At 47.2% G+C, this 25,617-nt stretch overlaps 1 protein-coding gene across 1 annotated transcript in view; it reads right to left on the bottom strand.

Moving 5' to 3' along the window:
* Nucleotides 1-9,754: 9,754 nt before the first annotated feature.
* Nucleotides 9,755-25,617, bottom strand: part of stip1 (stress-induced phosphoprotein 1) — a 38,652-nt gene continuing 22,789 nt past the window's right edge. Inside the window, exons 7-14 of the mRNA XM_080182433.1 lie at nucleotides 23,997-24,099; nucleotides 22,724-22,844; nucleotides 21,288-21,384; nucleotides 18,697-18,821; nucleotides 15,612-15,648; nucleotides 13,439-13,542; nucleotides 12,188-12,360; nucleotides 9,755-10,223 (exon numbers count right to left, since the gene is read on the bottom strand). Of these exons, the coding sequence (XP_080038559.1) occupies nucleotides 10,151-10,223; nucleotides 12,188-12,360; nucleotides 13,439-13,542; nucleotides 15,612-15,648; nucleotides 18,697-18,821; nucleotides 21,288-21,384; nucleotides 22,724-22,844; nucleotides 23,997-24,099 (833 nt within the window). The 3' untranslated portion in view covers nucleotides 9,755-10,150. The remainder of the gene's footprint in view (nucleotides 10,224-12,187; nucleotides 12,361-13,438; nucleotides 13,543-15,611; nucleotides 15,649-18,696; nucleotides 18,822-21,287; nucleotides 21,385-22,723; nucleotides 22,845-23,996; nucleotides 24,100-25,617) is intronic.

The raw sequence follows: 25,617 nt of genomic DNA, 5'->3' as shown, positions 1-25,617 counted from the left end.
GTGTCTGGAACGAGCTGCCAGAGGTAGTAGTAGAGGTGGGTACAATTTTGTCTTTTAAAAAAGGATTTAGACAGTTACATGGGTACGATGGGTGTAGAGGGATATGGGCCAAATGTGGGCAATTGGGATTAGCCTAGAGGTTTAAAAAGAAAGGGCAGCATGGACAAGTTGGGCCGAAGGGCCTGTTTCCATGCTGTAAACCTCTATGACTCTATGTCTCTACTCAAAAGAGTGGATAAGGGAGCTTCCCTTCGTATCCCTCAATGAAAGTTAGGGATTACGCGGAGAGACTGGGAGAAGCTGGGATGGTTCCCCTCGGAGCGGAGAAGGTTCGGGGGGAGATTGAATCGAGGGGTTCAGAAGGGTTTGGAGAGAGTGAATAAGGAGAAAGTGTTTCCCAGTGACAGGAGGATGGGGAATCAGAGGGAGGGGGGACACAGATTGAAGAGAATCGGGGAAGAACCGGAGGGGGAGATGAGGAGAATGTTTTTTTTGTGAGTTGCTGTGATCTGGAAGGGCGGTGGGAGCAGATTCAATAGGAACTGTCAAAAGAGGGGGGGGTGGGGAGATACTGGAAAAGGAGAGATTTACAGGGCTGTGGGGGGAAGAGGGGGACTAATTGGATAGATCTGGCAAAGAGCTAGTACAGAAAGGATGGGCCGAGTGGCCTTGCTAAGCGCTGTAAGGCTATGATCTGACCCACGCGTTTCATGTGCAGGAAATGAACAGAGAGCTTTCCTACAAATAACAAATCCCCAATCCCCTCCCTCACACACTCCTGTAAATTTCCTCACCAGTTTTCCTGTGATTCCTGATCCCAGACTGGTAGGATTCCAGGTAGTAAGCGTCCCTTTCCTTGGCAGCAGGAGCCGGGTAAGAAGACTCGGATCTCTCTGTCTCTGTCCTCGCTTTGCCTGTTGAGTGCGAGCAGGGCGTCACCGAGGAACTTTCAAAAGTTGCAAGCAGTTTCCGCTGTCTGCGAATTTCAACTCACTCACACACACTGCAGGCTGCCAGTGTAAATTGTACACCTCCCCGTGTACCCCTTCTTGCACCACACTGAACCCACAGCCTCTCCTGTGTGTCAGCACTGCCTCATAGCGCATGCAACCTTAACTCATTGAGTCACAACTATGCAGAAGGCATGCTGTGGCAATGCATTACCTTTCTAGAGAAATGTGTGTGTAGCAATGCATTACCTTTCCGTACAGATGTGTGTGTGTATGTGGGGGGAGGGGGGGCAATGCATTGCCTTTCTATACAGGTGTGTATGTGTGTGTGTAGTAATGCATTATCTTTCTATACAGGTGTGTGTGTATGGGGCAATGCATTGCCTTTCTATACAGGTGTGTGTGTGTGTGTATGGGGCAATGCATTACCTTTCTATACAGGTGTGTGTGTGTGTATGGGGCAATGCATTGCCTTTCTATACAGGTGTGTGTGTGTGTATGGGGCAATGCATTGCCTTTCTATACAGGTGTGTGTGTGTGTGTGGCAATGCATTGCCTTTCTATACAGGTGTGTGTGTGTGTGTGTGTGTGTGTATGGGGCAATGCATTGCCTTTCTATACAGGTGTGTGTGTGTGTATGGGGCAATGCATTACCTTTCTATACAGGTGTGTGTGTGTGTATGGGGCAATGCATTACCTTTCTATACAGGTGTGTGTGTGTGTATGGGGCAATGCATTACCTTTCTATACAGGTGTGTGTGTGTGTGTGGCAATGCATTACCTTTCTATACAGGTGTGTGTGTATTGTGGCAATGCATTACCTTTCTATGCAGGTGTGTGTGTGTGTGGCAATGCATTACCTTTCTATACAGGTGTGTGTGTGGGGGGGCAATGCATTACCTTTCTATACAGGTGTGTGTGTATTGTGGCAATGCATTACCTTTCTATGCAGGTGTGTGTGTGTGTGTGGCAATGCATTACCTTTCTATACAGGTGTGTGTGTGGGGGGGCAATGCATTACCTTTCTATACAGGTGTGTGTGTGTGTGTGTGTGTGTGTGTGAGAGACAATGCATTACCTTTCTATACAGGTGTGTGTGTGTGTATGGGGCAATGCATTGCCTTTCTATACAGGTGTGTGTGTGTGTGTGGCAATGCATTGCCTTTCTATACAGGTGTGTGTGTGTGTATGGGGCAATGCATTGCCTTTCTATACAGGTGTGTGTGTGTGTATGGGGCAATGCATTACCTTTCTATACAGGTGTGTGTGTGTGTGTGGCAATGCATTACCTTTCTATACAGGTGTGTGTGTATTGTGGCAATGCATTACCTTTCTATGCAGGTGTGTGTGTGTGTGTGGCAATGCATTACCTTTCTATACAGGTGTGTGTGTGGGGGGGCAATGCATTACCTTTCTATACAGGTGTGTGTGTATTGTGGCAATGCATTACCTTTCTATACAGGTGTGTGTGTGTGTGTGGCAATGCATTACCTTTCTATACAGGTGTGTGTGTGGGGGGGCAATGCATTACCTTTCTATACAGGTGTGTGTGTGTGTGTGTGTGTGTGTGTGTGAGAGAGACAATGCATTACCTTTCTATACAGGTGTGTGTGTGTGTGTGTGTGTGAGAGACAATGCGTTACCTTTCTGTACAGGTGTGTGTGTGTGAGAGACAATGCATTACATTTCTGTACAGGTGTGTGTGTGTGTGAGAGACAATGCGTTACCTTTCTGTACAGGTGTGTGTGTGAGAGACAATGCGTTACCTTTCTGTACAGGTGTGTGTGTGTGTGAGACAATGCGTTACATTTCTGTACAGGTGTGTGTGTGTGTGAGACAATGCGTTACCTTTCTGTACAGGTGTGTGTGTGTGTGAGACAATGCGTTACCTTTCTGTACAGGTGTGTGTGTGTGTGAGACAATGCGTTACCTTTCTGTACGTGTGTGTGTGAGAGACAATGCGTTACCTTTCTGTACAGGTGTGTGTGTGAGAGACAATGCGTTACCTTTCTATACAGGTGTGTTTTTCCTGTATAAAATAGCTCCTATTTCACAGAATCCCTCCAGTGCAGAAGGAAGCGGTTGTGTTGCCCTGTACCATCTGGTTGTGTTTGAGCAGCAGTTGCTTTCGTGTTTGAGTTTTTGTGTTTTGGTTGAAGGGTTGGGATTAACTTTGTCAATAACAAGGTCGCCCTGCCTGAACACGCCAGGGTAATTAACAATTCTCTAACCCTTGTTATTTGCCCCGCTGTGGAGACGGTGCCACGCTCCGCTAGAATTAACTCCCAACCTCCGACAGCCTGCCTGCAGACGGGTGCTGACTGGCCTTTGGTGCTCTGAAAACGCTTGCAGTGGACGGAGTTACTGAGTCACTCCTACCTCCAACTTGTTTACCAAATATAATCATTCACCGGGGGGTGGGGGTGGGGGTGCTTTCCCATGACAGGCTGCTGTCCCACCAGACTCAGGAGTCAGGGTGAGTTTCAGATGAAGTCATTTCTACACACCAGACAATGACACAGCACACAAAGATCACATCATCGATCGGATTGTTAATTACCTGCCAGCTAACCATATTTGTGGCATTTCCAGCATAACTGATTACGCAGCCTCCAAACATATTGTCAAGTGTATTGGTACACAGTGAAAAGTATTATTTCTTGCACGCTGTACGGACAAAGCATGCCACTCATAGAGAAGGAAAAGAGTGCAGAATGTAGTGTTACAGTCACAGCTAGGGTGTAGAGAAAGATCAACTCAATATTTCACTTGATTTATTATTGTCACATGTATTGATATACAGTGAAAAGTATTGTTTCCTGTGCGCTTTACAAAGCATGCCATTCATAGAGAAGGAAAGGAGAGAGTGCAGAATGTAGTGTTACAGTCATAGCTAGGGTGTAGAGAAAGATTGACTTTTTGCGAGGTAGGTTTTGATTAGATTTGATTTGACTTATCATTGTCAGATAGAATCCCTACAGTGCAAAGGAGGCCATTTGGCCCATCGAGTCTGCACCCACCACCGCCCGCCCAGGCCCAATCCCCATAACCCCTCATATTTACTCTGCTAATCCCCCTGACACTAAGGGGCAGTTTAGCATGGCCAATCCACCTAACCCACACATCTTTTGGACTGTGTGAGGAAATTGGAGCACCCGGAGGAAACCCACGCAGACATGGGGAGAACATGCAGACTTTGCACAGACAGTGACCCAAGGCTGGAATTGAATCCAGGTCCCTGGTGCTGTGAGGAAGCAGTGCTAACCACCGTATTGGGATACAGTGAAAAGTATTGTGTCTTGCGTGCTGTGCAGACAAAACATATCATTCACGGAGAAAGAAAGGTGCAGAACATCAAAGAACAAAGAAAATTCCAGCACAGGAACAGGCCCTTCGGCCCCTCCTGCACCGACCATGCTGCCCCGACTGAACTAAAACCCCCTACCCTTCCGGGGACCGTATCCCTCTATTCCCATCCTATTCATGGATTTGTCCAGACACCCCTTAAAACTCAGTATTGTATCTGCTCCCACTCCCTCCCCAGGCAGCGAGTTCCAGGCACCCACCACCCTCTGTGTAAAAAACCTGCCTCGTACATCTCCTTAAAACCTCGCCCCTCGCACCTTAAACCTGTGCCCCCCCCCCAAGTAATTGACTCTTCCACCCTGGGATAAAGCTTCTGACTATCCACTCTGTCCATGATCCTCATAATCTTGTAGACTTCTATCAGGTCATAGCTAGGGTGTAGAGAAAGATCAACTTCATGCAAGGTGGGTCCATTCAAAAGTCTGACAGCAGCAAGGAAGAAGCTGTTCTTGAGTCGGTCGGTACGGGACCTCAGACTTTTGCATCTTTTTCCCAACAGAAGAAGGTGGAAGAGAGAATGTTCGGGGTGCATGGGGTCCTTAATTATGCCGGCTGCTTTTCCCCGAGGCAGTGGGAAGTGTAGACAGAGTCAGTGGATGGGAGGCTGGTTTGTGTGATGGATTGGGCTACATTCACGACCTTATGTAGCTTCTTGTGGTCTTGGGCAGAGCAGGAGCCCATACCAAGCTGTGATACAACCAGAAAGGATGCTTTCTATGGTACATCAAAGGAGACTTAGGGTGGCATGGTAGGTTAACACTGCTTCCTCACAGCACCAGGACCTGGGTTCGATTCCCAGCTTGGGTCACTATTTGTGTGGAGTCTGCAATGTTCTCCCTGTATCTGTGTGGGTTTCCTCTGGGTGCTCTAGTTTCCTCCCACAGTCTGAAAGACGTGCTGGTTAGGGTGCATTGACCCAAACAGGTGCCGGAGTGTGGTGACTCAGGGAATTTCACAGTAACTTCATTGCAATGTTAATGTAAACTTTACTTGTGACTAATAAATAAACTTTAAACAGACGCAGACACGAGGGGAATGTGCAAACTCCACACAGACGATGACTGGAGGCCAGAATTGAACCCATGTCCCTGGTGCTATGAGGCAGCAGCGCTGACCACTGGGCCACCGTGCCACCCCAAACTCCTGACACTAATAAATAAACTTTAAACTTCTTTTAATCACCTGTCCTCACGTCTTGTCGTGAGGCTGTGTCAGTTTTCCTTCGATGGTGCCGTATGAATTCCAGTAGCTATTTAATTTCTTAAGGGAAAATTTTATCTCCCCAGAAAGAGTCAGACTTGTACAGAGACTGCTTCACTTTGTACGGGGCAGACTTACTTTCCACGCAGAGACAACCTTACAAGACGGAAAACCATTGTATTGGTAAACCTACTTATCAGGAACCATTTTTTTTAAAAAAAATTAAGCCAGTGGTTAACTTAACAATCAAGAGTTAGTTTCTGCTGGCTGAGTTTAGTGTCCAAGCAAAAATCCCCTTTCTCCCATCTACCACGATTCCCAGTATCGCTCCCAAAAATATCAATGGCAAACATTTCACTCACCCAGCAGTTTCCCAGACCCTTCCCTCCCGGTTAGTCAGAGAACAGACAAGCCCTCACATTGCGACACAGGCCTATTTCCCGGAAACGCCTCACACAGCAAACTCTTACTTACTCATATGTGAGTAATATGTTTTGGCTATGAACCTCAATACCTGTCACCTGTGTGGTCAATATTCATACTGTCCAGAATTCCTACATAATCCCGGGCGACGCTCCCGCTGTCGGGAGTTCCTACATAATCCTGGCCAACGCTCACACCGTCGGGAGTTCCTACATAATCCCGGGCAACGCTCACACCGTTGGGAGTTCCTACATAATCCCGGGCAACGCTCCCACCGTCGGGAGTTCCTACATAATCCCGGCCGACGCTCCCACTGTCCGGAATTCCTACATAATCCCGGACAACGCTCACACCGTCGGGAGTTCCTACATAATCCCGGCCGATGCTCCCACTGTCCGGAATTCCTACATAATCCCGGGCGACGCTCCCGCTGTCGGGAGTTCCTACATAATCCCGGGCGACGCTCCCACTGTCCGGAATTCCTACATAATCCCGGCCAACGCTCCCACTGTCCGGAATTCCTACATAATCCCGGGCAACGCTCCCACTGTCGGGAGTTCCTACATAATCCCGGCCGACGCTCCCACTGTCCGGAATTCCTACATAATCCTGGCCGACGCTCCCACTGTCTGGAATTCCTACATAATCCCGGGCGACGCTCCCGCTGTCGGGAGTTCCTACATAATCCTGGCCAACGCTCACACCGTCGGGAATTCCTACATAATCCCGGCCAACGCTCACACCGTCAGGAGTTCCTACATAATCCCGGGCAACGCTTCCACTGTCCGGAATTCCTACATAATCCCGGCTGACGCTCCCACTGTCGGGAGTTCCTCCATAATCCCGGGCGACGCTCCCACTGTCGGGAATTCCTACATAATCCCGGGCAATGCTCACACTGTGGGGAATCCCTACATAATCCCGGGCAACGCTCCCACCGTCGGGAATCCCGGCCAACACTCACACTGTCTGGAGTTCCTACATAGTCCCGGCCAACGCTCCCACTGTCGGGAATTGCTACATAGTCCCGGGCGACGCTCCCACTTTCGGGAATCCCTACATAATCCCGGCTGACGCTCCCACTGTCGGGAGTTCCTACATAATCCCGGGCGACGCTCCCACTGTCGGGAATTCCTACATAATCCCGGGCAACGCTTCCACTGTCCGGAATTCCTACATAATCCCGGCTGACGCTCCCACTGTCGGGAGTTCCTACATAATCCCGGGCGACGCTCCCACTGTCTGGAGTTCCTACATAATCCCGGCCAACGCTCCCACTGTTGGGAATTTCAGCGAGACCCTGGCCGACACTGCGACTGCTGGAAGTGCTGAGGCACCGAAAGATCCCACAATTTGAAAGAAGCAACGCTCTCCGTAGTGTTCCAGCCAATTGAAATCTCTCAATGAAGGCCACCAAAACAGGTTATCTAGTGGCATCAGACCGCGTTGCTGGTGAACGGAAGGTATACGCTGGTTGCTGTTGCCCTTGTAGGTTTCAGCACCACCGGGAAGCTATGCCACATCACTGTTGTAGATAGTTGAGCCATGGTAGGCCAGGGGCAAAAATGGGTACTTCAGGTGGTGGACAGTGTGTCGATTGAACTGTCTACTAGTAGCATTGGAGCCGGATCTATTCCGGCCAGTGGAGATTGGAGCATACTCGTGACTTGTGCTTTGTTGGTTGGTGCTGGGGACGTGAAGAAGAGGTTCAAGTGAGTTGTCTACCTCAGGTAGCCAGCCCTACACCTGCCCATGTCAACAGAGCTGCTTCAGTTAAATTTCTGCTCAATGGTGACCCCTCATGGATGTTGGTATTTATTTCAAAAGCCTCAAATTCTTTGACAGAACACATTTAACTGTGGTTTCATTGCTCCTGCTGGGAGGGGTATCAGTCTATTGAAAATATAATTCAGAATCTGTTTCAATCATAGAATCCCTACAGTGCAGGAGGCGGCCATTTGGCTCATCGAGTCTGCACTGACCACGATCCCACCTAAGCCCTGTCCCTGTAACCCCACACATTAATCCTAGCTAATCCCCCCCACCGACACCGAGGACAATTTAGCATGGCCAATCCACCTAACCCGCACATCTTTCAGGCCCATGCAGACACGGGGGGGGGGGGCGTGCAGACTCAGCAGACAGTGACCCAAGCTGGGAACTGAACCCAGATCCCTGGCACTGAGAGGCAGCAGTGCTAACCCACTGTGCCACTACTCAAACAGGGCACCTGCCGCCTTGTAAACAGTCAGCAGTTGCATTTATGCCACTGACTGGTGCAGAGTCTTCAAGACCTCGGTACCTCCCGTGGATTCAGCTTCCACTCGAGAGCTTTAATCGAAAAACAGGAACAAGGAAGAGAAAGCAAGAAGCCAACTTCCACATAGCGCACACTCAAATTATACTTAGGGTACAGGAAGTATGAATGTAATGCTGAACATGGGTTTAATCAAGTCAAATTCACTTCCCCACACTTGACAGGGTAGGGGGAGGATGCACGTGTCCAGTCACGTTCCATACGCGGATGATATGTGCTTCAAAGCTCTCAGTGTGCACTGGGAAAGGGTATTTATTCCAGGGCACCTGTGAAAAATACAGCCCAAGAAAGATTAGCACAGTCACTGCATTGCCACAGTTCTACCTTAAAGAGGCTATCAAACCTGCACTGTACAGAGTCCCACCCAGGGACTTCACAGTAACTTCATTGCAGTGTTAATATAAGCCTTCCTTGAGACTAATAAATGAACTTTACTTTTAGGTCCTATCCCTGTAACTTCCCTGCGTTTACTAATATCGCTGAACTAAGGGGCAATTTAGCACAGCCAATCCACCGAACTCTCATCTTCCAGACTGTGGGAGGAAACCGGAGCACCCGGAGGAAACCCATGCAGACACGGGTAGAATGTGCAGACTCCAGTCAGACGGTGAGCCAAGCCGGGAATTGAAATCGGGGTCCGTGGCTCTGTGAGGCAGCAGTGCTAACCCACCGTGCCATCTTTTGATAGGGAGGGACAGAGGAATGAATGCTTGACAGTCCATGAGTGCAGAGCTCCCATTTTAGGTAGACGGAGGCGAGACATGACAACAAAATGGAAAAAAAAGGCAGCTGCATCTAGAACAAGCGAACAGCGCTTTTACAGGGCAGCTGTTCATGAGAAGTTTGGTTATATTACAAAAATCCCCAATGTCGACAAGAGAAGGGCAAAGAGACAACTTGAAGGGAAATTTGCACAACACATGCACACATCATATTGTAACCTTTAAGCAACAGCAAAGCAGAACTGGGCTGGAGCAGCACTGCTGCCTCACAGCACCAGGGACCCAGGTTCAATTCCCAGCTTGGGTCACAGTCTGTACGTTCTTCCCCCCCCGTTTCTGCTTGGGTTTTCTCCCACAGTCCCGATAGACATGCTGGTTAAAGTGCATTGGGCTGTGCTAAATTCTCCCTCAGCGTACCAGAACAGGTGCCAGCGTATGGCGGCAAGGGGGATTTTCACAGTAACTTCAGTGCAGTGTTAACAGAAGCCTACTTAGGAGCAGCAAGGTGGCACAATGGGTTAGCACTGCTGCCTCTCAGCACTAGGGAGCCAGCTTGGGTCAGTGTGTGGAGACTGCATGGTCTCCCCATACCTGCGTGGGTTTCTTCTGGGTGCCCTCGGATTCCTCCCACAGTCTGAAAGACGTGCTGGTTGGGTGCTAAATTCTCCCTCAGTGTACCCGAACAGGAGTGTGGCGACTAGAGTATTTTCACAATAACTTCATTGCAATGTTAATGCAAGCCTACGCACAACACTAATAAATAAATGTACAGATGGTTCGATACAACATTTTAATGTAACTCTTTTGCATGCGATAAACTGCAAAATATCTGAAAACCCCAACATCTCTACAATCCTGGTAAGGTGAGTACAGCAGCAGAGATGTACATTCCTTATTTATCACCTTATAAATGAAAATAATTAAAATTACAGAAAGTGCACAGGCTAATATAGGTTTGCGCTATATATCATTAGATCAGAAAATAATCAGATGTTACAAATAAAAACTATGATGAGATGCTGTACACTTTTTTTTATTTTGGCTGCTCTTAAATTTATTATTTCTTTCTCCTGTTTCGCTCCCTCCCCTCCCCTTTCCCAAATTTCTAAAGAGGGCAGGTTCCTGTAGGACTGTCCTTGTTCCATCTCTGCTGGAAGTCTCATGGTGGGTCATCACCGGATCGCAATGAGGCCGACGTCGATAAGCTTTTGGATCTTCTGGGCTATGACGGGATTCTTCAAGTGGCTGGAGAGGGAGCGGTGGAGGGGGGGAAAAAGAGAGAGAGAGAGGGAGAGTAAAAAGGGGAAGAAGAGCGAGCATTAACAGCACAAGTGTCACAGGTCAGCAACATCGTAAAACCTGTCCCCACTACCCTCATCCCTAAGCCCACCACAATGCAATACAAGTAAAAAACTTGAAATAACTTGTAACATCGTAAGATTCCACGTGACCAGCCTCCCATCCACTGACTCCATCTAGGCCTCGGCAAAGCAGCCAGCATAATTAAGGACCCCACACACCCAGAACATTCTCTCTTCCACCTTCCTGGAGGGCCAAAGAGCCTGCTCCTATGCTCTACTGCTCTTTGTTCTTCTGTCGGGATAAAGATACAAAAGTCTGACGTCCCGTACCGACCAATTCAAGAACAGCTTCTTCCCTGCTGCTGTCAGACTTTTGAATGGACCTACCTTGCATTAAGTTGATCTTTCTCTACACCCTAGCTATGACAGTAACACTACATTTTGATTTATTGTCACATGTATTAGGATACAGTGAAAAGTATTATTTCTTGCACGCTATACAGACTAAGCATACCGTTCATAGGGAAGGAAAGGAGAGGGTGCAGAATGTAGTGTTACAGTCATAGCTAGGGTGTAGAGGAAGATCAACTCAGTGCGAGGTAGGTCCATTCAAAAGTCTGACAGCAGCAGGGAAGAAGCTGTTCTTGAGTTAGTTGGTACATGACCTCAGACTTTTGTATCTGCATGTACCCTCTCCTTTCCTTCTCCCCTACATATCCTACGTTTGTATAGCGTGTAAGAAAAAAATACTTTTCACTATACCTGAACACAAATGACAACAACAAATCAAATCAGAATCATGGCCTTTGTAAGGAGGGGCCCAAAGCCCATGCAAGAGTCATTAGACCATAAGACATAGGAGCAGAATGAGGCCACTCGGCCCATCAAGTCTGCTCCACCATTCAATCATGGCTGATACTGTTCTCATCCCCATTCTCCTGCTTTTTCCCCGTAACCCCTGATCCCCTTATTAATCAAGAACCTATCTCTGTCTTAAAGACATTCAATGACCCGGCCTCCACAGCCTTCTGCAGCAAAGAGTTCCACAGATTCCCCACTCTCTGGCTGAAGAAATTCCTCCTCATCTCTGTTTTAATGGATCGTCCCTTTAGCCTGAGGTTGTACCCTCTGGTTCTAGGTTTTCTTACTAGTGGAAACATCCTCTCCACGTCCACTCTATCTAGGCCTCACAGTATCCTCTAACATAGAGCATAACAGCGCAGAACAGGCCCTTCGGCCCACGATGTTGCACCGACCAATTAAAAAGCAATGACCCTCTAACCTAAACCAATCCCTTTCCATCCATAAACCTATCCACGGATCTCTTAAACGCCCCCAAACTAGGCTCATTTACAACTGCAGCAGGCAGGGCATTCCAATCCCTCACCACCCTCTGGGTAAAGAACCTACCTCTGACATCCGTCCTATAACTACCACCCCTTAATTTAAAGCTATGCCCCCTCATGCTAGCTTTCTCCATCCGAGGAAAAAGGCTATCACTGTCCACCCTGACTAAACCTCTAATCATCTTATATGTTTCAATAAGGTCCCCTCTTAGCTGCCTTCTTTCTAACGAAAACAACCTCAAATCCCTCAGTCTCTCCTCATAGGACCTCCCCTCCATTCCAGGCAACATCCAACTTTCAATAAGATTCCCCCCTCATCCTCCTAAACGCCAACAAGTACAGACCCAGAGTCCTCAATCGTTCCTCACACGACAAGCTCTTCATTCCAGGGATCATTCTTGTGAACCTCCTCTGGATCCTTTAAGGCCAGCACATCCTTCCTTAGATACGGGGCCCAAAATTGCTCACAATACTCCAAATGGGGTCTGACCAGAGCCTTACACAGCCTCAAGAAGACAATATACCCTCAATTTTTGACAGGTTATCTTTGGCATGTACTCACTCGCTGAGTGCCTGTGGATCTTTCTGCATCTGCTCCAAGATCAACCTCATAGCAGGGTCACTCATGATCTGCTGCACCTCTGGATCACCCATGGCACGACGCTTAACCTCCTCTGGAGTATCGTTCCGATTGTACTGCATCATAAGGCAGCGCTGGTAACCCTCAGAAGCTTCCTGGGGAGGTACAAGACAAAGAAAGGGTTATCTGTCAGGGCTGTTGCATCTCAGCTGCCAAACCTTGACCAGGGACGTCTGAAGCAGACACAATCCGAACGGTTTGTGGGGCCAGCACTTCAGAATTGTCCGCACAGATTGTGGGGAACAGGCAAATTACCCACTGCTGCTGCCATGCCCACATTCCAGCTCCCACCATCACCCTCTTCCAAAACAGTCCCTCAAACTAGCTTGGTGCTGATGGCTGCTGGCTCCTCAGTGTATGTAATGACTGTTTTTGAACACATGACTTCAGGTACTCTGGTTCCCCCCCTCAGTCCCAAAAGACATGCTGTTTAGGTGGATTGGCCATGTTAAATTACCCCTTACTGTCCAGGGATGTGTAGGTTAGGTGGATTGGTCATGCTAAATTGTCCCTAAGCATCTTCTGTCAAAACCAGATGTAAATTTAGATTAATACCTCAGCTATTCGCCTGTCAACAGGCATATATCCTGTTCTAGCAGCTTTACTCCTTTTATCACACTTACGCTATTTATGTGCCTATAGAAGACTTTGGGATTCCCCTTCATGTTAGCTGCCAGTCTCTCTTCATACTCCCTCTTTATCTCATTTGTTTATTCACTTCCTCTCTGAACCAGCTTCGTTTGCTGTTGTATTATCCACCCAATAGCTGTCACCAGCATATTTTTTTCCTTCATCTTAATCATAAGAACATAAGAAATAGGAGCAGGAGTAGGCCATCCATCTCTGGCTTTGGTCATCTAGAGCCCTCGGCATTTGTCTGCCCTCCCTTTTCACCTCCGAGGGAATACCTGATACCAAACAGATCGACGACTTCTATTTTTATCCCTTTCCAAATACCGGGACAGCATAGAAGGCTCCTTCAGCCCACCCAAATCGTCAACTCACGTTAACATGTCTTTCTGCAGAGAGAAAGCCAGCTCCACGGCATGTCCCTGCTGCAAAACCGTGCTGCCTAAAACTGCACGGCCAGAGACTCCAGCCTGCTATGCTCCCTCTCTCTCTGATAACATCATAGCCAACACGAACAAAACAAGGAAAGCAACCCAGTCATACCTTGGAATTAGGGTCCAGATCAAGCGCTTTCTGATAAACATCCATTGCTTTGGAGAAATCCTTCAAGGCTTCAAGGGCTGCTCCTTTTCTTGTGTAACCCTTAACTAATCAAAATGAAATTATAAGAATGAACCAGGTAGCGTACGGAATCAAGCTTCATTTGCAACTTGCATACATCGAGCAACAGCAGACTCTGCATTTGAGATCTTCTCAAAAGGAATACAGGAGCCATATTTTGATTTACAATTTACATACACAGATGATTTAGATTTGGGGACCAAGTGTAGTGTGTGAAAGTTCGCAGCTGACATTAAGATGAGTGGCAGAGCAAAGTGTGCAGAGGATGCTGAAAGTCTGCAAAGGGATATCGATAATCGAAGAGAGTGGACAAGAGTCTGGCAGATGGAGTACAATGTTGGTAAATGCGAGGTCATCCATTTTGGTCTGAATAACAGCAAAACGGACTATTATTTAAATAGTAAAAAATTGCAGCATGCTGCAGTGCAGAGGGATCTGGGTGTCCTTGTGCAGGAATCACAAGGAGTTGGTTTGCAGGTGCAGCAGGGAATGAAGGTGGTAAATGGAATTTTGTCCTTCATTGCCAGAGGGATGGAGTTTAAAAACAGCGAGGTTATGTTGAGGCCACACCTGGAGTACTGTGTACAGTTTTGGTCTCCTTACTTGAGAAAAGATATACTGGCACTGGAGGGGGTGCAGAGGAGATTTACTGGGTTGATTCCGGAGTTGAGAGGCTTAGGTTATGAGGATGGACTGAAACTATATTCTTTGGAATTAAGATGAATGAGGGGAGATCTTATATGTTTCTATTAGATTATGAAAGGAATAGGTAAGATAGCAGGGAAGTTGTTTCCACTGGTGGGTGAAACTAGAACTAGGGGGCATGGCCTCAAAATAAAGGGGGAGCAGATTTAAGACTGAGTTGAGGAGGAACTTCTTCACACAAGGGGTTGTGAATCTGTGGAATTCCCTGCCCAGTTGAGGCTCCCTCATTGAATGTTTTTAAGGCAAGGATAGATAGATTTTTGAACAGTAAAGGAATTAAGGATTATGGTGAGCGGGCAGGTAAGTGGAGCTGAGTCCATGAAAAGATCAGCCATGATCTTACTGAATGGCAGAGCAGGCTCGAGGGGCCAGATGGCCGACTCCTGCTCATGATTGCCAGGCTAACACTCGCCTCTGTGCTCTACTAATGTTCCTAGGGTGATCCAGTCACATTTTTTTGTCTGCGATGCAAGACTGGTCTCAAGTGTACAGAATATTCAGCATTTCCTTATGCCTAGTGACCCCAGGATAACCCTCAGCAAGAGGTGTCTGAATCAGCCTCTTAGCTGTAGCTGGTATATTGACAGCACAGTGGCACAGTGGTTAGCACTGCTGCCTCACAGCACCACAGACCTGGGGTCACTGTCTACGTGGAGTTTGCATGTTCTCCCTGTGTCTGCATGGGCTTCTTCCTGGTGCTCTGATTTCCTCCCACAATCCAAAGGTGTGTAAGTTAGGTGGATTGCCCCTTAGTGTCCAAAGACGGGATTGGCCATGCTAAATTGGCCCTTAGTGACCAAAGATGTGCCGGTTAGGTGGATTGGCCATGCTAAATTGGCCCTTAGTGACCAAAGATGTGCAGGTTAGATGGATTGGCCATGCTAAATTGGCCCTGCATGTCCAAATTGTGTAGGTTCAGTGGACTGGCAATGCTAAATAGTCCAAAGATGTGTAGGTTTAATCGATTAGTGGGGTTACGGGGTTAGGGCAGGGTAACAAGATCCTGAGTAAGACACACTCGATGGGCTGAATGAGCTCCTTCTGCACTGTAGGAATTCGATGATACATTCAATCCTGGATGAATCATTTACCATGTTGCAATTTGGCAAGTAAACTCTGCTTACCAGTGCCTTGGTGAAGCAGCACAAAATTACAGGAGGCCAATGGAATCCGATTGCATCAGAGGAAGGAACTGCCCAACAGAACAACATTCTGAATGAAGCTTTTAGAAGCCTGTCTTTTGACAGTCATGAATCATTAACAAAGAACGTCAGACTTGCGTGTTTGGAATAGATGGATCCAGTGCTGCTCATTCCTTATTAACAAAATTAGCATGAAATTGGGGTATCACAAACCCAGCACTACGCAGGGAAACATCAGTGTTACTTACGGAACGTGTGATCTAGACGGATACACTCCTCACAGTCCTGTACACAAGGAAAAGGCATCTCAAGTTATTGACAGTTACAAGTTACTATTCGCGTACAATTCGCAAATCAAGACACAGTTAGTTAAACCGCCACAGTTCGGTGAAAAAAGTGGAGGGTTGTAAAAAGTAAAGTTTATTTATTAGTGTCACAAGTAACACTGCAATGAAGTTAATGTGAAACTCCCCAGTCGCCACACACCGGTACCTGTTTGGGGAGAGGGAGAATTTAGTATGGCCAATACACCCTACCAGCATGTCTTTCGGACTGTGGGAGGAAACCCACGCAGACACAGAGGAGAACGTACAAACTCCATACAAACAGCGACCCAAGCCAGTGATCGAACCTGGGTCCCTGGTGCTGTGAAGCAGCAGTGCTAACCCACTGTGCATGTCGGAGTCAGAGGTGACTTGACAAAAAGTTAAAGTTTATTTATTAGTCACTGGTGCAGTAATACTGCAATGCAGTTATTGTGAAAATCCCCTAGCCACCTCACTTGGGTGCCTGTTTGGGTATGCTGAGGGAGAATTTAGCAAGGCCAATGCACCTAAGCTACACGTCTTTCGGACTGTGGGAGGAAACCCACACAGACACAGGGAGGGAGAACACGCAGACTCCACACAGGGTGACCTGAGCCAGGAATCAAACCCAGGTCCCTAGCGCCGTGAGGCAGCAGTGTTAACCCACTGTGTCACTGTGCCCCCGGGAATCGAACCCGGGTCCCTGTTGGTGTGAGGCAGCAGTGTTAACCCACTGTGTCACTGTGCCCCCTGGGAATCGAACCTGGGTCCCTGGTGCTGAGAGGCAGCAGTGTTAACCCACTGTGTCACCATGCCCCCGGGAATTGAACCCAGGTCCCTGGCACTGTGAGGCAGCAGTGCCAACCCACTGTGTCACTGTGCCCCCTGGAATCGAACCCGGGTCCCTGGCGCTGTGAGACAGCAGTGTTAACCCACTGTGTCACCGTGCTGCCCATTGTAGGAATCAAAAGAGAATAAAATTCATCCAGTCCATTAAACAGAAAAATAAATTAATGATGAATCAGTTTTATGACCACATTGGTTAAAAATTAGATGCAGAATATTCTACACTCCCTTACAAGGATTGACACCTTCAGGATCTATAAAATAACAAGGACAGTTATGGACACAAGCATTCTGATGACAACCTAGAATTTATCCCCGACTGAATCGCACATCAAGGTATTAGAAACAGCACCAAAAAGTGTCGGAATACCGACAATGCAAATTTAAATTCGGAATCTGTATAACGATTTCAAAACCATTCCTCTTCCCGATATTGCACATCTAGCACTGGGAAAAAAAAAATCAACAACTCCCATTCATCAACCCTCCTCCTCAGGGGAAGTTATAAAATGCCATCCTACTAACTACAACATCCTGACTGGGTCGCTATAGTTGGCAGGCTGTGAATGATAATGTTTTCTTTTCACTGTGAAGTAGGCGCCTAGTTGAGGTGGATTCTCAATAGGCACAGATGAATAATCAACTTTCTTAAACAAAGTGCTCGGATTCCTTTTCCTACTTCCCTGGAGCTAGCCAGACAGTCATTCCAAACATCTCCGCCAGCTGGAATGAAATACTGCCAAGCTGAAGCACGCATTCTGCCTTCCAAAGCAAAGACATTTCAGTTGGAACAGAATCCCTACGGTACAGAACGAGGCCATTCAGCCCAGAGCCTGCACCAACAACAATCCCATCCAGGCCCTATCCCCTGTAATCTCATGTATTGACCCCACTAATCCCTCTCATCGATTCCTCCCGGGACACTAAAGGGCAATTTAGCCTGGCTAATCCACCTAACCTGCACATCTTTAGAACTGTGGGAGGAAACCGGAGCACCCGGAGGAAACCCATGCAGACCTACATAGAATAGAACCCATACAATGTAGAAAGAGGCCCTTCGGCCCATCGAGTCTGCACCAAGCACACATGGGGGGGAAATGTGCAAACTCTACACAGACATGACACAAGCCCCTGGCGTTGTGAAGGCAGAAAGAAGTCTCACAACACCAGGTTAAAGTCCCAACAGGTTTATTTGGTAGCAGCACTGACCACTGTGCATGTTGGGGGCAGAGGTGACTTGACAATGTGGACACTGAAAGGATGTCTCCCCCTTGCGGGAGAGACTAGAACCAGAGGGGCACAGTTTAAAAGCAAAGGGTCTCTCACTTAAGGGGGAAATGAGTTTTCTCAGAGGGTTGCTGGTCTGTGGAACTGTTCCCCAGAGAAGATTTGAAGCAAGCTCATTAGAAATTTTCAATGTAGTAAATGTGTGTGGGTGGGATGGGGGGGGACAGACAGAGAGAGAGGGGCAAAATAGGGAGCTGGGGCCACAGTAAGGTCAGGATCTTATTGAATGGCCCAGCAGGCTCAAAGGGCCAAATAACCTACTTCAAACACATCTGTTTGTATGAATATCGTGTCATTAGAGTTGGGCTCATGTTACCAAAATACGTTCTGGAAACTTCATCTTGTAAAACATGGATGTCACAGTGGGTTAGCACTGCTGCCTCACAGCGCCAGGGACCTGGGTTCGATTCCCGGCTTGGGTCACTGCCCAGGCGGAGTTTGCACGTTCTCCCCTCGTGTCTGGGAAGGTTTCCTTTGGGTGCTCAAGTTTCCTCCCAAGATGTGTAGGATAGGTGGACTGGCCATACTAAATTGCCCCTTAGCGTCTGAAAGATTAGCAGAGTAAATATGTGGGGATGGGCACTGGGTGGGATTGCTGTCAGTGCAGATTTAATGGGCCAAATGGCCTTCTTCAGTACCATAGGGATTCTATGTTTGTCCTGTCCAAACTTTTCTCTTTGCCTAACATATCTATTCATTCATTCAAGGGATGCTGGCCTCACTGGCTGGGCCAATATTCATTGTCCATCCCTAACTGCCCTTAGATAGTGGGTGAGCCATCTTTTTGAGCAGTCCATGTGGTGTAGGTATACCCACTGTGCTGTTAGGGAGGGAAGTCTACGATTTGACACAGTGACACCGAAGACACAAGAGGAACAACTGTGGAAACATTTACCTTCAGAGCTAGCTGGAATTCTAAGAGCTTGGTGTAGCAGGCAGCTCGATTACTGTAGAGTTTAGCGTCAGTAGGGTTGCGTTTAATAGCTTCTGAGTAATGTTTCATAGCCTGTGGGTAATCACCTGTGAGGGAAATCAGAAATGGTCACCTACACGTTACATACCATCATCCAGAGGCATACGTGCATCATGCAGGAGTTATGTATGCCACATTATAACGTGCAGCCTTTAAAAGGCATGGGTGGTGCTTTGTGGGATTTCACTGATTGAGAGTGTGGTTCAGTGACTTAAAGATTAAAAATTTCTCTTTAGAACATGCCCATCATTCTTTTCATACACATCATCCAGTCCACACATAATGAAGATAACACTCATAACTCCCCAGTGTCTCTCTAACAATAAGTTTATTTATTAGCATCACAAGTAGGTTTACATGAAACACTGCAATGAAGTTTCTGTGAAAATTCCCTAGTCGCCACACTCCTGCTCGGGTACACTGGGGGAGAATTTAGCACCCGAACCTGCACATCTTTCGGACTGTGGGAGGAAACCCACGCAGACACAGGGGGGGGGAGGATGTACAGACTCCACACAGTGACCCAAGCCGGGAATCAAACGCAGATCCCTGGGTGCTGTGAGACACCAGCGCTAACCACCGTGCCGTCCCACACACGTAGAATTGTACTGGTAAAAGCAACTTCAGAGAAGGGATGAGAGAGAGATTAAAACCTGCCATACGGGATTAAACAAAAAGGCACAGCATCCGCACTGCACAGCCCTCATTCACTCACTTCTCCAGATCTTGAATTCTTATCCCATAGCTCCAGGTTTAAACCTGGATTTGGAACTATACTGACAGCGTGATTGGACTAGCAATAAAAAAGTGTGAACCTCCATTCAGAGCCCAAGGTGTTCCAAACAATGAGGGTTTTGACAGAGTAGACGGAGATAAAACAGTACTACTGACAGCGGGATTAAAGGACACATTAAACTGGAGGAAAAAAAAAATCAAGATAGGGAAAATTTTTAAAAAAAATTTTTTAAATTCAGTTATGACCTCTAAGTTCTCAGAAACATAGTTAGACAGGGTAGAGACAGAGAGTTAGGATATTGAACTGAATGATCAGCCATGATCGTGATGGATGGTGGAGAAGGTTCGAAGGGCCGAATGGCCTCCTCCTACTTCCGGTTTCTCAGATTCCAGGGTCTGGGATGAAAAAGGATGGTGAAGGAGATTAGCAGCAATTTCCAAAAATTAGGAAAAGTTGCAGGACTCTGGGAAAGTATAACATGTAGGGACTGATTGGATAGCTCCATCAGATAGAAATAGGTAGACACATGGGCCAAACAGCCCCCTTCTGCACTGTAAGAGCCTGGGACCTGGGGAGCGTAACGCCTGTAAGAACTAAGGGAGTTTACTCCTAATTCGTATGCTATTAAAAATTCTGGCCCTGGATTCCTGCCATAATAGTAACCAGAGGCTGCATAGCTGTGGAGTTGTAAACAACTCTCAGCTTGAACATGAATTGGAATTCCAATTCTATAGCTCACGGCACTGTTGGACATAAGGGCTGGCACGGTTGCACAGTGGGTTAGCGCTGCTGCCTCACGGCACCAGGAACCTGGGTTCAATTCCCAGCTTGAGTCACTGTCTGTGTGGAGTCGGCACATTCTCCCCATGTCTGCATGGGTTTCCTCTGGGTGCTCCAGGTTCCTCCCACAGTCTGAAAGATGCGCTGGTTAGATGGATTGGCCATGCTAAATTGCCCCTTAATGCCCCAGGATGTGTCGGGTTAGGGGGAATTAGTCATGGTAGTTAGTGTCAGGTGGATTAGCAGGATAAATAGATGAGGTTACAGAGATAAGACCTGGATAAAGATTCCCTGGGAAGACTCAGCGCAGACTAAATGGGCCGAATGGACTTTTTCTGCACTGTAGGGATTCTACGATAAAGCACAGGAAGTTAAAATTTATTTGTCACATGTAGGCTTACATTAACACTGCAATGAAGTTACTGCGAAATTCCTCTAGTTGCCACACTCCAGCGCCTGTTTGGGTACACCGAGAGAGTTTAGCACCTAACCCGCACGTCTTTAGATTGTGGGAGAAAACCAGAGCACCTGGAGGAAACCCACGCAGACACGGGGAGAACATGCAGACTCCACACAGACAGTGACCCAAGGTGGGAATCGAACCCGGGTCTCTGGCGCCGCAAGGCAGCAGCGCTAACCCACTGTGCCATCGTGTTTGGATTGGTTTGTGAAGCTATCCCAAATGGAAACAGGTTAAAACACATTCTGGGTGGTGGAAAGTGGGAGGGATGCACAAGATAATGCATCACTGTCCCAAACTCTCAGATCAAAAACTCGCAGTGAAATGTGGCTGGGGCTCATTTTAAATGATGTTCCCGTGACACTAATAACAGTACCAGCAGGTTGTGTGGTGGCACCCTCTGGTGCCAGAATCTCGCTAATGCAGGATTACTCAATAAGGCAGGCAGGTCAGATCATACACACCCCAGCATTAGTTACCCTCCCCACCCTTCCACCCACGAATATCTGCAGAAACCTCCTCTTCTTGTGATGTTACCTTTCTGGAAGAACTCATTGCCTTTATTCTTCTCCTCAAGGGCAAGCTCAGGATTGACGTAAGCTGCCCGCTCCTCTTCCTTCAGGATCTTTTCAGCCTACAAGACAGCAGAGTTGATTTTAGATATTGGGATTGGGAGGAAAACCAGAGAGAGTGCACAGTGAGCACGGACAGTCCAGGGATTCCGCGATACGTACCATCGTAGCCTAATCCATTGCACAAACCATCCTCCCATCCACTGATTTTACACTTCCCGCTGCCTGGGGAAAAGCAGCCAGAACAATTAAGGGCCCCACAAACCCTGGACATTCCCTCTTCCACCTTCTACATCGAGAAGATTGAAAAGTCTGAGGTCACGTACTAATGACTCAAGAACAGCTTCTTCCCTGCTGCTGTCAGACTTTTGAATGGACCTACCTCACATTAAGTTGATCTTTCTCTACACCCTCGCTGTGACTGTAACACTACATTCTGCACTCTCTCCTTTCCTTCTCTATGAATGGTATGCTTTGTCTGTATAGCGCGCAAGAAACAATATTTTTCACTGTATATTAGTACATGTGACAATAATAAATCAAATCAAAATCTACTTCACATTAAGTTGACCTTTCTCTATACCCTGTGACTGTAACACGACATTCTACACTTTCTCCTTTTCCTGAGAGGGTTGGCTTATGAGGAGAGACTGAGGCTATACTCGTTGGAATTCAGAAGAATGAGGGGAAATCTTATAGAAACATATAAGATTATGAAGGGAATAGATAAGATAGAAGCAGGGAGGTTGTTTCCACTGGCGGGTGAAACTAAAACTAGGGGGCATAGCCTCAAAATAAGGGGGAGCAGATTTAGGACTGAGTTGAGGAGGAACTTCTTCACCCAAAGGGTTGTGAATCTGTGGAATTCCCTGCCCAGTTGAGGCTACCTCATTGAATGTTTTTAAGGCAAGGATAGATAGATTTTTGAACAGTAAAGGAATTAAGGGATATGGTGAATGGACAGGTAAGTGGAGCTGGGTCCACAAAAAAGATCAGCCATGATCTTATTGAATGGCGGAGCAGGATCAAGGGGCCAGATGGCCTACTTCGAGTTCGCTATGAACAGTATGCTTTGTCTGTATAGCACTCAAGAAAGAATACTTTTCACTGTATACTAATCCATGTGACATTAATAAACCCAAACCAAATCAAACAATACTTTCTGCAACAGAAGAAAGCTCCCTTTGTCCCTTGGCCAAGAACGAGGGGGGTGAAAAACAGCTATAATCACTCATTTTTCTTAACCATCCCAAGCTTCATTTTCTAGCTGTAAGAAAAGTTTGTGGACAGGATGCTTTGGAGAGGGGGGCTTGCCAACATTCCCTGATAGGGTCATGAATCACACTTTTCTTATTAATCCGTTCCAAGAACACTAATGTGATTAGGTCAGAGGAAACTCACTTGCTGACATTTCTTGATGACCTCAGGAGTCCTGTGCTCAGCGAGCGACTTGTTGTAAAAGTGAACGGCATCTTTGTACTTTTCTTCCTTGAAGTAGGAGTTCCCGATTCGCGCGTACGCCCTGCAAAGATGCGGTGATGTTAAGCTGTCAACTGAACGCAATGACGGTGGGGTGAGACGTGCTGGTTAGGTGCTAAATTCTCCCTCGGTGTAACCACGATAGATGGTGTGGGATAGAGTGGAGGGGGGAGGGCCTGGGGTAGACACACTACCAGAGTCAGCGCAGATACGATGACTCGAATGGCCTCATTCTGCACTGAGAATTCTACGAATGAGTTAATGAATGAGTGGTAAAACACGTTTATACGGGGAATGCAGTGATGTAATGGCATTGTTATTGGATTAAAGTTTATTAGTCACAACTAAGGCTTACATTAACACTGCAATGAAGTTACTGTGAAAATCCCCTAGTCGCCACACTCTGGCACCTGTTCGGATCAATGCACCCGCCCTAACCAACACGTCTTTCAGACCGTGGGAGAAAACCGGAGCCCCAGAGGAAACCCATTCAGACACTGGAAGAACATGCAGACTCTGCACAGACAGTGACTCAAGCTGGGAATCGAACCCAGATCCCGGGCGCTGTGAAGCCGCAGTGCTAACCACTGTGTCACAGAGCCACCCAAGTAACTAGTAACACAATGTATTCAAGAGGCGGCTGGATATAGCACTTGGGGCAAACGGGATCAAAGGTTATGGGGAGAAAGCAGGCTATTGAGTTGGATGATCAGCCATGGTGGTGATGAATGGCGGAGCAGGCTCGAAGGGCCAAATTGCCTCCTCCTGCTCCTATCTCCATGTTTTTATGTTTTAGTCGTAATACTCTTGGGACCAGGTTCGAATCCCACCATGGCAGATGCTGGAATTTGAATTCAATAAAAATATCTGGAATTAAGAATCTACTGATGACCATGAAACCATTGCCGATTGTCGGAAAACCCACCTGGTTCACTAATGCCCCTTTAGGGAAGGGGCCATCCTTACCCCATCTGGCCTACACGTGAATCCAGAACCACAGCAACGTGGTTGACTCTCAACTGCCCTCTGAATTGGCCCAGCAAGCCACTCAAGTTGAAGGGGCAATTAAGAGTTGGGCAACAAATGGTGACCCTGCCACTGGTGCCCACATCCCATGGAAGAACAAACATAACAGCATCAGTAAATCCTACAATATTTTATAATTGGATTCTTGGCTAACACAAGGGTCACTTACTTTGCGATTTGCCTGTAATCTACACGGTTTTCCCGTCCTATTTCGATGGCTTTTTCACAGATTTCGCGGCACTTGTCAAATTCATTCTGTTCAAAGTACACAGCTGCAAAAAATAGAATATTTCAGATGTACCTCACCAAAGCTTTATTAATAAAGACAGCAAGCAGTTAGGATCAGAGATGCTCTGCCCGAGAGCATGTGCTGGAGACAGGACCATGAGGGGGAAAAGTGATGGGCAGCGGTTAAACCAGCAGAGACAGGACTGGCCAAATAGTTTGAGGATAAAGGGTAAACCTTCTAGAACTGAGGTGAGGCAAAATTTCTTCACCCAGCAGGTGGAGAATGTGTGAAATTCTCTACCATAGGATAAAAGCAAATTACTGCAGGTGCTGGAATCTGAAACCAAAAAAGAGAAAATGCTGAAAAATCTCAGCAGATCTGGCAGCATCTACAAAGGAGAGAGAAGAGGTGATGTTTCAAGTCCAGACGACCCCTTGTCAAAGCTAAAAGGCAGAGAAAAAGGGAGATATTTATATCACAGGATGAGGGAATGAGAGATGAGTCATAGCCACGGAAACCAGGGGAAAAGGCTGCTAATGGCAGCCCAGGGAGAATAATGGGTGTGAATGGCCAAATGGCAGAGGAGCTGTAAGCTGTGACAGATGGAGATGTAGGGGGGGAAATAGGACAGAGGTAGAATGTAGAGGCGGCGGCGGGGGGGGGGGATAAAGTAGGGGGAAAGAGTGAGGGGGGGGGGAAGAAAAATGAAGACAAACAAGAAATAAATAAAAAAGGTAGAGAACAGTAAAAAAGATTAAATTAGAATTTAAAGGGGTAGAGGTGGGATAGAGCAAATCATCTGAAGTTGTTGAATTTGATGTTGAGACCAGAAGGTTGTAAAGTGCCTCCTTGGAAGATGAGACGTGATTCCTCCAGTTTGCGTTGAGCTTCACTGGCACACTGCAGCAGGCCAAGGACAGATATGTGGGCACGGGAGCAGGATCGTGTGTTAAAATGGCAAGCAAGCGGAAGGTCAGGGTCCTGATTGCACACAGGCTGAAGGTGCTCAGCAAAGCGATCACCTACGCCTGGTCTCTCCAATACAGAGGAGACCAGATTGGGAGCAGTGAATGCAATAGACCAAATTGAGGTGCAAGTGATACACTGCTTAACTTGGAGTGAGTGTTTTGGGATCTTGTATGGGAGGCATGCAGGAGGTAAAGGGACAAGCATTACACTGATTGTATGGGAAGGTACCATGAGAGGTGTTGGGTACACAGTGGAATCAGGCAATCGCTGAAGGTGTGACAAAGACTTATCTGGACTTGAAACGTCAGCTCTTCTCTCTCCTGCCTGACCTGAAGATTTCCAGCATTTTCTCTCTTTTGATATCAGGATATTGAATTCGATGTTCAGCCATAATCAGTATGAATGGCGGAGCAGGCTCGAAGGGGCTACTCCTGCTTCTAGATCCTATGTTTCAATGGCTTCCTTTGGTGCTGTGACTACTCTCTGATTCAAAGACAAGCTTTTTTTTTGAAAAAAAAACAAAAAAAAGGGAGGGGATTCAATTTCTCCCCACGATTGAACATTTTCTCACTAGGCAGCAACTCCAGTGAGA

Source organism: Carcharhinus amblyrhynchos, unplaced genomic scaffold (genome assembly GCF_965287045.1).
Source record: "Carcharhinus amblyrhynchos unplaced genomic scaffold, sCarAmb.v2.hapA scaffold_54, whole genome shotgun sequence".
NCBI lineage: Eukaryota > Metazoa > Chordata > Chondrichthyes > Carcharhiniformes > Carcharhinidae > Carcharhinus > Carcharhinus amblyrhynchos.
The sequence above is the reverse complement of the archived record's forward strand: the minus strand, read 5'-3'. Positions and strand labels throughout refer to the sequence as shown.